Below are 11821 nucleotides of genomic sequence, written 5' to 3' on the forward strand. Positions count from 1 at the left end.
GGGCCGGCCCAAAGGTGGCTGCCGTTTGCTGCGTGGGCCGGGCAGGCCCCCTTTAGCCGCTTGGGCACAGGTGCCACAGCGGCCTCGGGGTGGCCTGGCCTCAGGGCGGACTTGCTCGTCTGCCAGGGCTGATCACAGCACGATGATCACAAGAGTCCCGTGGGGCAGTGGCCGTGAGTGTGAGGTGGGGCTGGGTGGCCTTGTCCCACCCCCTCTGGCTTTTCCAGGCTGGGTCACCTCCTGTGCTGTGGGCCCATCACCCCCGTGCCTCCTTCCCCTTCCCCGACTGGAAGACACAGCCCTTGTGACTTCCACTAGTGCCACACGAGAGGGGCAGCAGGGAGCTCCAGGCTGCAGGGAAACAGTGGCATCTCGCATGGGGACTTCCAGGGGTACAGGGGGAGAGACCCCAGGGTATGGCCCCCCGGGGTATAGGAACCCTGGAATATGGGGATCTCTGGAATGGTGTATGAAGGGAGTGGCCTATACCTGTCCCCACGAGTCAGCCTTTTGAAGGGTGGTGGTGCTGGTGGGGTAGGGATGCTGGTGGGGGGCCTGGTGGGATGGTAGTGCTGGTAAGGATAGGGGTGCTGGTGGGGACAGTGGATCTGAGCAGGGCAAGGGGGCACCAGGGCTGTTGGCAGCCATACCTGTGTGCCCTTATTTGAGACCCAGGGAGGAGGTGCCCCACTTAGCAAGAAGGCTGCTTTAATGACAGTAGGGGGACAGGGCAGGGACAGGACAGCTCAGGGACTCCTGCCTCTGAGGCTCCTTCATGGCCAGCGCCCCCCTTTCCTTGCCACAGGACCTTACCCTCAGATCTCAGCGCCCCTGCTGGGAGCCCCCAGACCTGGGCCTGCATAGCTGCTGCTTACCCAGGCCTTCGCCCTGTGGGGGAGGCAGGCAGAGTGCAGGGACGAGGAGGTGGCCTGCAGCTTCCCAGCCAGAGATGGCGAGGGCCTGCCCAAGGCCACCCAGCAAGGGGGAGGATAGGTAGGTTGGGCCAGTCTGCCTCTGTGTGTGTGGGACACCAGCCAGGCCCAGCGTGCTCAGGGTTCCTGGAGAGGGAGCGGGTGGGACCAGTGCCTGGCCTCTACCCTCCCCTGCTGGGCACTGCAAGGTGGAAACCTCCTCTGTAGCCCTGTGGGTCCTCGAGGATCTCGCCAGAACCCTCTGATCTCTGGTTTCCACTTGGTGCTTGAGGACTTCTGTGGTTTGAGAGTTTCCGCTCTGGACAGTTTCGGATCCTCTCCGGCCAAAGGCTTTTCAGTCTGGCTTTACCCGGATTGGCAAGGGTGGCCTCTGCCTGTGCTGGGGCAGCATGAGTGGCCCCGCCAGGTGGCCAGCTGCAGAGCCGGGGCCAGGGAAGGTGGGCCCAGGTAATCTCTGAGCTTCCGTGTGCCCCTCCGAGCAATGGGCTGCGTTCCTTGGAGGCTTCCCTTGCGGTCTCCCAGCTCCCTGCCTGCTGTGGTCTGGCGTTTATCGGGACGGAGCTGCTGCCTGGGGTGGCGTGGCTGCCTGGCTCATGTCACCAGCCCCCGTGCTATGGGCTCAGACTCTGTATCATGCGTGCTTAGCACACCTTCGGCCCTGGGAGGCCGGTTTCCAGCTCCACTGGTGTAGAGGGTGCCCTTGGGCCCCAAGCTATGAGTTGAGCCAGACCCTCTGCTCCCCCGGAAGAGCACTTGCTGACCCCCAAGTAGGTGGGGTGCAAGGCAGGCTTTGGGGCCTGCAGAGTTTGCGTAACTCGTGTTTGGACTCTGAGGCACACCTACATGTCTCACCAAGTCCTGGGCCATTCTGAGTGCCGCCCCGGCCCCGCGTCTCCTCGAGGTCCTCTTGTCTCTTCCCTGCCTGGTGCAGGTGAGCAGTGGGAGCAGGTCGCTGTCCCCGCGGTCCCAGCTGTTGGACAGCACAGGGTGTGTCCGTGCTGTGGATACAGGGCTCTGACGGCTGGGAGAGGGTGGTCAGCCCTTCCTGCGGTGAGGTCTCAGGCCAGAGTGGGGGCTCTGGACGTGAGCCTCCAGGCCAGGCCTGTTTTCTCCTGACCCCATTCTTTTTTTTTGTTTGTTTGAGAGATTTTTGCGATAGGGTGTGTGTGCTTGCCAAGCGAGAAATTACCCCCGAGGAGTAATGGCCACGCCACAGTCCCGTCTGCGTTCTCCTCTTGGGATCTTGAGTGCACATGCGCCTGGCGTGAGTTTTAAGTCTCTGGGTCTGGGACTTGAACCACGATCAACTATGCGGGAGTCTAGTGACGTAACCACTACGCTATCTGCGAGTCCCAGACCCCGTTCTATTTTTTTTTTAATTAGTTTATTTTTGCATGGGAGAGGGTGGGACAGGTACTCCCCAGTGGGGTCTCTGTGTGGCTGCCTCCCCCTGCCTCAGCTAGCTCAGATCACGGGCCTGTGTGTGCATGGGCCCAGCCTGTACAGGGAGACCTTGGGATTTGAACCTGGGACTTCCCTGTGTGGGTTCAGCATTGCAGATCATCCTGTTACCATGGCAGCCCTCTCCTCCGTTCCCATCCCCTCACCCTGGTTTCCTGGTAGCACACTTCAGGCAGATCTCCTTCATTGTCTTTTCAGTACATGCGGCCGGCAGGGGGCGTGGTGGTTAAGGTGCCGGACTCCCACATGGCCGACTGCAGTTGGAGCCCCAGACCTGGCAGCTTGAAAATTGCTGTGGGGGACCCGCAGATGGTGTAGTGGTTACATCGCTGGGCTCCTACACGCCTACCGCGTTGAGAGTCCTGGACCCAGTGGCTTGACACTTGCACCGGGCACATGTGTGTGCACTCAAGGTCCTGAGAGAATCAGGAAGGGGCTGTGGTGTGGCCACCCCCTGGGGGCGATTTCCCACTTTCTGCCTCTCTGTCTCCGGTGGGCATGCACCCTATAGCAAAAATCTCTCTCAAAAGAAGAAATTCACACTGGGTGTGTGTGCTGTGCACCCCAGGCCCTGAGCGAAGCGTGGCTGCCGCAGAGTAGCTGTCTCGCTGGGGCGGTCTCTGTCCAGCAAGCATGTGTACCCGATTTGGCGAAAACCTGAAAAAGAACACTAGCTGCGGCACAGCCATCACCGAGGAAGCAGTGGCGCTGGTTCCGGAGGGTTATCAAAGCCGTGGCCTGGAGGTCCCCTCAAATCCCCGCCCCTGCTGCGATGCCCTGTCGTCATCCCCGCTCCGGGGAGAAGGCTCTGGGTAGGGAGGCGTCTCTAGTTCTTTTGGACGAAACCTTGCCCCTTCACAGCTGGTGGGGGGCTGGCCTTCGCGGAGTGCCACCCGCTGCCGTCTGGGGCGTTCGTCTGGGGCGGAACGCCGTCCCGGCCTGGGAGGCGCCACCTCGTGCCGCCCGCTTCTGACTTCAGAATGTCCCCTTTCATGGCGGCCAAGGGGCGGCCGCCTGCCCAGACGGGATTCTGTTTTCTCTTCCTTCCTGGAAGCCGCAGAAGTGGCAAACCTGTACCGACTTGTCCTCAGCCCTCGGCCCCAGCCCCTCCCCAGGTGACTTGAACCAGAGGCCCCTCCTTTTCTTTCTGGCCCCTCAGATGTCCTCGTGAGTGTGAAGCGTGGGTACCCCTTGCCGTCTGGTGTGGTGGGAGGCTCTGGGTAACCGTCTCACAGGTGAGACCTGGGCCTGGCGGCCACCCGGACAAACACCCCTCCCAGCTGCCTTCCTGCAGGGCCCGTGTCCGTGTCTCCCTGCCCCGGCTCCTGCGGCTGCACTCGCTGTTCCCACTGAACCCAGGGTCCTGGGAGAGACCCCATGGCCGGCAGCTGGCCCCGCCAGGCTGCCCTGTGTCCGTGCTGGCAGGCAGGGGCAGGACCGTGCTGTTCGTCGACTGTCCCCATGGAGCTCAGGACAGCAAGCCCGAGCCCACCACCACGCTGAGGGCTTTACGCCCAACCCTGGAGCGCAGCGCTCAGGAGAGGATGGTGCCTGGGCTTTGCCGTCTGGGGAACAGGTCTGGCATTCTGACCTCACCGGTGTCCTGTCGGGGGGTGACAGGCTGCCACCATCAGTCTGGCTGCACACTCCATGGCATTTTCCCTGCAGTCCCACCCCCGTGAAGTGCGGAGGCAGGGGCTGGGCCCTCCCCCTCGGTCCCCGCCCCCCCCCGTCACCTTTTAGGGACCTCCACACCCACTGTGGCTTCGTCTGCTCCTGAGTTCACGGGCATGAACCCGTGGGCTAGTCTGTTAGCCATTTCATCGTGGAAGTGTCTCTTGGCCCGTCTTCTGGGTGGTCTCTGAGCCTCCCACAGACAAGGCAGGGGTCCGGGGCTGCTGCAGGTCCAGTCAGTTGTCCATCCTCTCCTCCGCCTCCTTGTGGGGCAGGGGTTCCGGGACGAGTGTGGGTCTCCCTAGTTCTCTCTGGCAGGGGAAGTCCCCACTGCAGCTCTGACCTGGGCTTGCCTGTCCTACTGGGGGAGGTGTCGGTGGGTGTGACGAGCCCTTGGCACAGAGGGTGCAGTGTGCTGTGGACGGGGGCCTGGGGCTCGGGGCGCAGGGTCAGCTTGGACACCCCGTCCTCTCCACTTGAGTCCCCCCTGCTGGCGAGACGTCTCCCAGGCATGCGGGAATGGAAGGGCTTGAGCACCCCCCCCCACCGCCCCTGTTGCCCACCGTCTGCCCCTCTCTCCCCTCTGTCTGGTTACCCAGGAGCTCCGTGCCTGTTTCTGGGCTGGGATCCGGGGAGGACTGTGCATCGCCTCCTGAGTCAGGACACCAAGTGGGGACACCGGCCCTGGCAGCAGGGGTTGTAGTGACATTCTTGCAGGGTGCATGCGGGTGGCACGTGTCCTCTGCCCGGGACCAACCCAAGGCTGAGCACAGCCTGTGCCTCCAGTCCAGTGACGCGGGAGGCCGAGGTGGGGCATCGCGAGCTCAAGGCTGGCCCGGGCAATGTCAGTAGGTGGTGTGGTGGCTAAGGCACGGCTCCCACGTGGCTGACTGGTGGGAGTCCGGACCTGGCAGCTTGCTTCCTCACTTTCCCTCTCGTGCTGTGTCTCTAGTGAGTATACGTGCCCTGGGGCAAATTAAAAAATAATAATGATAAATTAAATCTTTAGGGGAAAACAAGCCGCCTCAGTGGCAAAAGGAAAATTTTGTCCAAAACCAAAAAAGCTCAATTAAAAAAACATACAGGGCCGGCAGTTGGCGTGGTGGCTAAGGATGCTGGATTCCCATATGGCCGACTGTGGTTCAAGTCCTGGACCTGGAGGCTTGCTTTCCCCCCCTCTCCCTTTCTCCGTCTCTCTCGTCAGATTAAACCATAATAAGTGGAATTAAGATAAATAAATTATTCTTAAAAAAATAAATACAGCTCTTGGGACCAGCAGTTGGTGTAATGGCTATGTCGCTGGACTCCCATGTAATTGATTATGGTTCAAGTCCCAGACCTGGTGGCTTAAACTCATGCCAGGTGAGTGTGCGTGCGTGCCCAAGAGTGTGTGTGCCCAAGATCCCGAGAGGAGAATGGAAGAGAATGAATTGCGGCATGGCCATTCCCCTGGGGGGGGATGATTTCTTGCTCTCTGTCTGTCTCTCTCTGTCTTTCTGGCGAGTGCACGTGCCCCATAGCAAAAATCTCTCCAAAGAAAAAGACCCACCAAAAACAAAACAAGCAAAACAAAATGACCATACAGCTCTGCAGAGATCGAGTGCCTGGTGCCCCGCCCCATCTCAGTGGCAGTGTTTATGTTTGGGACGGGGAGTCTGGACTGTCCTGCATGGTCTCCGTGGATTGGGTGTACCTGCTGGGTGCCAGGGTTTTGCAGGTGCCTCCTCAGCGTCACCGGCCTCGCTGGGGTCACTAGTGCTGCTGCTGGGCAGTGAGCAGCTGCCCAGGCCATCCAGTGACGCGAGCTAGTGGTGGGGTGTGCCCACAGACTGCCACAGCCCGTCGTGACCTCCAGCATTGAGCAAGCGTGGACCGACAGGTGTGGCTGTGTCCAGCACCTGGCTGAGTGCTCTAGGGCCCAGTGGGGACAGGGCAGGGGGCAGTGTGGGACCGAGACCGAAACCTAGGGAGCTGCTGCCTGCGGTCCCAATGGGGAGAGGGCTCTAGGAACTTCCTAGAGTCCTTGGAAGGGCCTGGCCAGCTGCCGTCCGGGCCAGGAGAGAGGCCGAGGGCCCTGTGCCCTTGGCCCGTCAGACGTAACACGGGCATTGCTTCACTGAGTCAGTCAGAGCCCCTGGGCGGTCTCAGGTGGGCAAGGAAGTTAGTCTGATGTTTTCACGGCAGTGTGCTGTCATGTCGAGCAGGGCCCTCGGGTGAGAAGTTGAGAGATTGACCTGGGGGGTTAGCATGGAGGGGTGGTGGTCAGGGGAATCCCAGACTCTGGCTGGGTAGGGGTGTGGGAGAGAGGCAGGTACCCCCAGGCTGTCTCCGGCATAAGCGCCTCTGGCTGGCAGTGAAGATGCAGCCTCATCGCCATTAGCACACCAGCATGGCTGCCCTCCCACCGAGCTACCAGCCTGGGGGGGTGAGCACCAGCTCATCCTGGGGAGCCTCTGGGAGCCGCAGGGCAGGTGCAGGCGGGAGATCGGTGTTTAAGGGGCTCCCCGTGCTGGGGCAGTGGGCAGGTTTCGAAGCCCTGTCACTCTGGGCTGGGGGGCTGGGGTGGGAGGAGGCGAGCCATACGAGAGTGGGCGCTGCAAACGTCTGGCAGCAGCTCCTGGGGAAGAGCCCCGTTGGCAGCACCCGCCCCTCTGGTGTAAACGCGCCCACCTGGCGGGTTTCGGAGCCCACAGACTCCTGATCACAGCAGCCTAAGAGCCACCGCTCAGGGGACCAGCAGTTAGCGTAATGGCTATGTCGCTGGACTCCCACGTAGTTGACCGTGGTTCGCATCCTGGACCTGTTGGCTAAAACTCAGGCCGGGCGTGTGTGCGTGTGTGCCCAAGATCCCGAGAGCAGAATGGAGAAGGGATTGCGGCGTGGCCATCCCCCGGGGGGGTGATTTCTCGCTTTCTGTCTCTCTATCTCTCTCTTTATGGGAAGCGCGAGTGCCCTATAGCAAAAAAAAAAAAAAAAAACTCAAGAAAAAAGAGAAGAGCCACCGCTCGGTGGGGGCCTCTCAGCCCAGACCTGTGAAAACTGCGTGCAGGCAGACAGCAGGACCTGACGGGAGCAGATCCCTGCCCAGAGTGAAGGCCCCACATGCGGCCCCTGGGCGCTGTGCACTCAGCCCTGCCCGGCCTCCCGGCATCCTTCTGCGTGCCACACCTCTGGGCTTTCTGGTGATGTGCAGTCCATGTGGCCTCTTCCCTCCAGCTCTGGTGACCAGTGTCCCCTAAAGCTGGGCCAGGACTGGGTGACGTCCCCCACAGCCCTGTGTTTACTGAGCATGCGGCAACCCTGGGGTGCCAAGGAGACGCCAACCAGTGTGGTCGCCGCTGCCTTCTCTGGCCCTCCTTATTGGCTGAAGGCCAGGCAGTGTCATAAACCTCAGACTCGTTCTCCCGGTTACATGGAACGTCACGACGCGGCCTCACTCGAGGGCCTCTGCGACGTCTGGGCTGCAGCTCTGCACGGATAGTTTTGAGAGCCACAGCCAAGGAGTCCAGGCGTGTGGTGGTCCCGGCAAGGGAGGTTGTGGGCAGCGAGCTGGGGGCGGCCAAGCCCCTTGGCACACAGCCTCCCACCAGGGAGCAGGGGCACATGCTCATATCACCTCCTGCACTGTGTCCTCCATCCCAGCTTGAAGGCATGTGACAGGTGACAGTCTCTGACAGGGGAAGTCCCCACTGCAGCTCTGACCTGGGCTTGCCTGTCTCTGACAGCCACATCTGGGGGCGGGAGACCAGGGGTGCAGTGATAACAGGCCTCGCCATGGCCTGCTAGCCCACTGAGGCCAGCGGAGGTGGCGTGGTCCCAGGATCACAGGACACTGCTGTCCTTCGTCCCCGCAGGTGCTGCCTGGTTGGGCCTGGAAATGGGATGCCGCGGTCCCTCGGGGAGCATAGCAGCAGCGAGGGCCCCTGCCAGCCCCTGCCGTGACGGGAAGTGAGTCATCTGCTGGAGGATGTCCACGACCACGGCCGCCCCTGCGGGGATCCCGGTGGCCCCGGGCCCTGCGAATCCGCCTCCACCAGAGGTCTCGAACCCTGGCAAGCCCGGCCGCAAGACCAACCAGCTGCAGTACATGCAGAACGTGGTGGTGAAGACTCTCTGGAAGCACCAGTTCGCCTGGCCCTTCTACCAGCCCGTGGATGCCATCAAGCTCAACCTGCCTGTGAGTCCCACCTCCCATCCCGAGCTGCCATGCCTCCGGGAGCCCACTGCCAGACCGGGTGACAGCCCGGGCTGCTTGGGCTGTGGGCGGGTGAGGGCCCAGGAGCAGGAAGCAGGGAGTGGTGTGGACCTCCGAGGGGCAGGACGGGCAGGGCATTTCGTGAGGGGCCATGGGAGCAGCCAGGTCTTTACTGGGTCCAGCGGAGGTCTGAGCCTGGAACCGCCGTGGCCTCAGCCCTCTGCTGCGCGCTGGCCAGGCTCCCTCCCACCCTGCCCCGCCGGCCTGTTGTGCACACTTGGAAATGGGATGCTCGGTGTACCTGATGGCCACTGTCGGAGCAGTAAGCACTCCAGCACATTTTTTACCCGGAACAAAAAAGAGGAGCCCTGCGTGTTGCAGGGGGAGGCCTGGGATTCTGCCCTCTGCAGACCTCGGTCACCTGCCTACAGGCGGAGGATCCCCAGAGAGGGCTCAGCCCGTTCTGCAGTGTGTAGACCAGCGCTGGGTGCCTGGCTCCATGCCACGCCTCTGCGCAGATGTGCCAGGACAGAGGGTTGGTGAGTTTGGAGCTGGCCGAATGCTCTCCCAGACCACGCACCCACCTACTGCAGGTGACCAGAAACTGCCCTGGGCCCAGCCCCGCACCTAGCTTTTAGGAGGACCGTGCTGTGTGCAGTTGTTCACTTGGGAATTGCGAAAACAGTCATGTAGAGTCCACCGGTAACGCCTCTGACGGTCTCTCTCCTAGGATTATCATAAAATCATAAAAAACCCAATGGATATGGGGACTATTAAGAAGAGACTAGAGAATAATTATTATTGGAGTGCGAGCGAGTGTATGCAGGACTTCAACACCATGTTTACCAACTGTTACATTTACAACAAGGTAAGGTCGGCCGCGTGGCCTGGGGGCGGGGCAGCGCGGGCCCCTGGGCTGGTGTCAGCTTGGACAGGCCCAGACCACCCCACGCCCTGAACCCGACCACAGGGGCCACTACTGCCCGATTTCCCGCTGGAGGGAGTGGACACTGGAGCTGCCTTTTCAAAGGAGCTGATTCTCAGAAGTGCTCTGAGCTTCCTCGCCCTCGGAGCTAGACGCCCGAAGGAAAGCACGTGGCTGCATGGTCGGGGAGCCCAGAGCCCCGTGTGCCCTGCAGTCCGAGGCTGGCCCAGGACTGTGCCCTGCAGCCGTGGCACAGGCCCAGGGGCGCTGCGGGCAGCTCTCAGAGAGTGGCTAGGGAAGCGCGAGGACCCCGACGCCGGGTCTCTGGCAACAGCGCCGTGAATAAAGTCAGCGTGGACAGAGGGCTCGGTCGTTACGTCTTCTCTGTGGGGTGGGGTGAAGGCTGCTTTCCTTGCTTGTCCGTCTCCTGGGATTTTCCATGTGGAAATAGCTTTGCTTTGCCCCTTCTTGCCCCACCAGCTCCCTTAGCAAATTTAGAAGGTGGCTTTCGGAGTGGTGCTGGTGCGCGGCCCTGCCCTGCCCTGACCGCCCTGTCTGTCCAGCCCACAGACGACATCGTGCTGATGGCCCAAGCCTTAGAGAAGATTTTCCTGCAGAAAGTGGCCCAGATGCCCCAGGAGGAAGTTGAGTTACTGCCCCCAGCTCCAAAGGGCAAGGGGCGGAAACCGGCTGCAGGATCCCAGAGTGCAGGTAGGGGGTTTCCTGAGGCCCTCGCCCCTCAAAGCCGGTGCCCCACCTGTCAGGCGAGGCAGGCTGTTGGCATTCTTGGAGCTGGGGCTCGGCTGTGTGTGGCCTGGTTGGCGAGGTTGCCGGTCGGGCTGAGAGGATGTTGATGTCCCTGCAAGTCACGCTGGGGCAGCTGTGGTGGGGACACCGCATAGCCCTGTCCTCCCCCATCTGCCCCTCCCCTCGAGCACCTGTCTCTTCTGTGTGCGCCAGTGGTCCCTATGTCACCTCTCTTGCTCCCTGGCGGAGGGACAGCTCCCTGCTGGGGTGGTGATTGGTAGGGTGGGCCTGGGGCCTGCCCTGGGGAACCCGGATGGAGGCAAGCCAGGTCACACGTCAGCACTGCCCGTGTCCCGTGTTGCAGGTGGGGGGAGCTGGGTGGTTACAGAAGGCCACGTCTTTGGCCCCGTGGCTCGACTGGGATCTGAGTTCAGCCCCGGGCTCCTCGCACGCCCTACCTGGCTGTTCACCACCGGCCCTGGGCTGTCCTGCTCCTTCGCCCAGCCTCCATCAGTCCCCTGTCTCCCCTTTAGTAAGCCCTGGCCAATCTAAGCCAGATTAGACTCAGGGCTGGGGTCTCAGAGCCCAGGGGCTCCTCTGGCTCACCGCCCTGCAGAGGGCTCTGGCCGGAGGGGTGCGCCTGGAAGGTCCAGCCTGCCGTGCTGATCCCCTCCTTGTCTCGAAGGTACGCAGCAAGTGGCGGCCGTGTCCTCTGTGTCCCCGGCGGCCCCCTTTCAGAACGTGCCCCCCACTGTCTCCCAGACGCCCGTCATTGCTGCCACCCCGGTACCAACCATCACGGCCAACGTCACATCGGTCCCCATCCCCCCGGCTGCCGCCCCACCTCCTCCTGCGGCACCCATTGTCCCTGCGGTCCCTCCCACGCCGCCCGTAGTCAAGGTGAGCATCCTGGGGTCTGAGGAGCCGGGATGGGTTCCTGCGTGGGGGGCTGCCTCCTCCGACACCGGCCCTGTGGAGCGGTGCTCTCCGCACCGGTGAGGCCGGCTGCTGATTTTCCATGCAGACGAGGAGACCGAGGCTCAGGGAGCTGCAGGTCACACAGCTGCTGAGGGCTGGGCTGAACCGGACCCCAGCTTCTCTGGCCTGGACGCTCTGGCATTTGCGTCTGGTGGTCAAGGTCAAGGGCAAGGAGTGGAAGGTGGGGGAGAAGCGAGGTGGGAGGGGTGAGTCCCTCGCTGCTTGCACCTGGGGAGAGCAGCTAGCACGCCAGCAGGGCGTGGCCGAGGCTCAGGCCTGGGCCGGCCCACACCCTTTACCGGGGGTGAGAGCCCGCTCATCCAGCTGCCCGCTTGGCTGGGCGCCTTCCCTGGTGGGCAGTGCCCTGCCCTGCCCTGTCCTGGACACGGCCCCAGCACAGAGCGGGAGCCCCTGCGAGGTTGGGGCTAGCGAGGCCTGTCGAGGCTCCTGCTTCGGACGGAGCCGTGCCGGGACTCACGTCTTATCTTCTTCGATTTGATCCTCACAGCACCCTCTGGGGCAGGCAGAGTATTTCCCCCATCTTACAGATGAGGAAGCGGGCGCTCAGAGGGGTTAAATGGCTCTCCCAAGGTAAAACGCCGCCTCGTCGCTTCCCCCTACCCCGGCCTTCACTGCCCGCACTCCGGGTGGTACCCAGCCAGGCTGCTCCTGCGGTGCCGGGCTGGTTTTCGGAGCATGTCCTGTTTGCCGCTGCCAGACGAGTCTGCCCGGCCCCCACCCACGGGCCCTCTGCGGCACGCGCTTGGCGCTTGGCGTCCTGTGGGTGCCGTGAAGTGTTTGTGGATAGTGGCTCCTGTCCCTGCCGGCCGGAGGGTGGTGGCTGGGCTGGGGCAGCAGCCAGGGTTGGCCGTCTAGACAGCAGGGCTTGTGAGGCCACTGGCCCGGCCC

At 62.4% G+C, this 11821-nt stretch overlaps 1 protein-coding gene across 1 annotated transcript in view; it reads left to right on the forward strand.

Annotated features, from left to right (window-relative positions):
- Window positions 1-7634: 7634 nt before the first annotated feature.
- The window catches only part of BRD3 (bromodomain containing 3), a 23930-nt gene continuing 19743 nt past the window's right edge, over window positions 7635-11821 (forward strand). Inside the window, exons 1-5 of the mRNA XM_006164264.3 lie at window positions 7635-7727; window positions 7922-8244; window positions 8993-9130; window positions 9751-9898; window positions 10620-10834. Of these exons, the coding sequence (XP_006164326.1) occupies window positions 8035-8244; window positions 8993-9130; window positions 9751-9898; window positions 10620-10834 (711 nt within the window). The 5' untranslated portion in view covers window positions 7635-7727; window positions 7922-8034. The remainder of the gene's footprint in view (window positions 7728-7921; window positions 8245-8992; window positions 9131-9750; window positions 9899-10619; window positions 10835-11821) is intronic.

The sequence above is a fragment of the Tupaia chinensis genome, unplaced genomic scaffold (assembly GCF_000334495.1).
Source record: "Tupaia chinensis unplaced genomic scaffold, TupChi_1.0 Scaffold143602_1, whole genome shotgun sequence".
In the NCBI taxonomy this organism is placed as follows: Eukaryota; Metazoa; Chordata; class Mammalia; order Scandentia; family Tupaiidae; genus Tupaia; species Tupaia belangeri.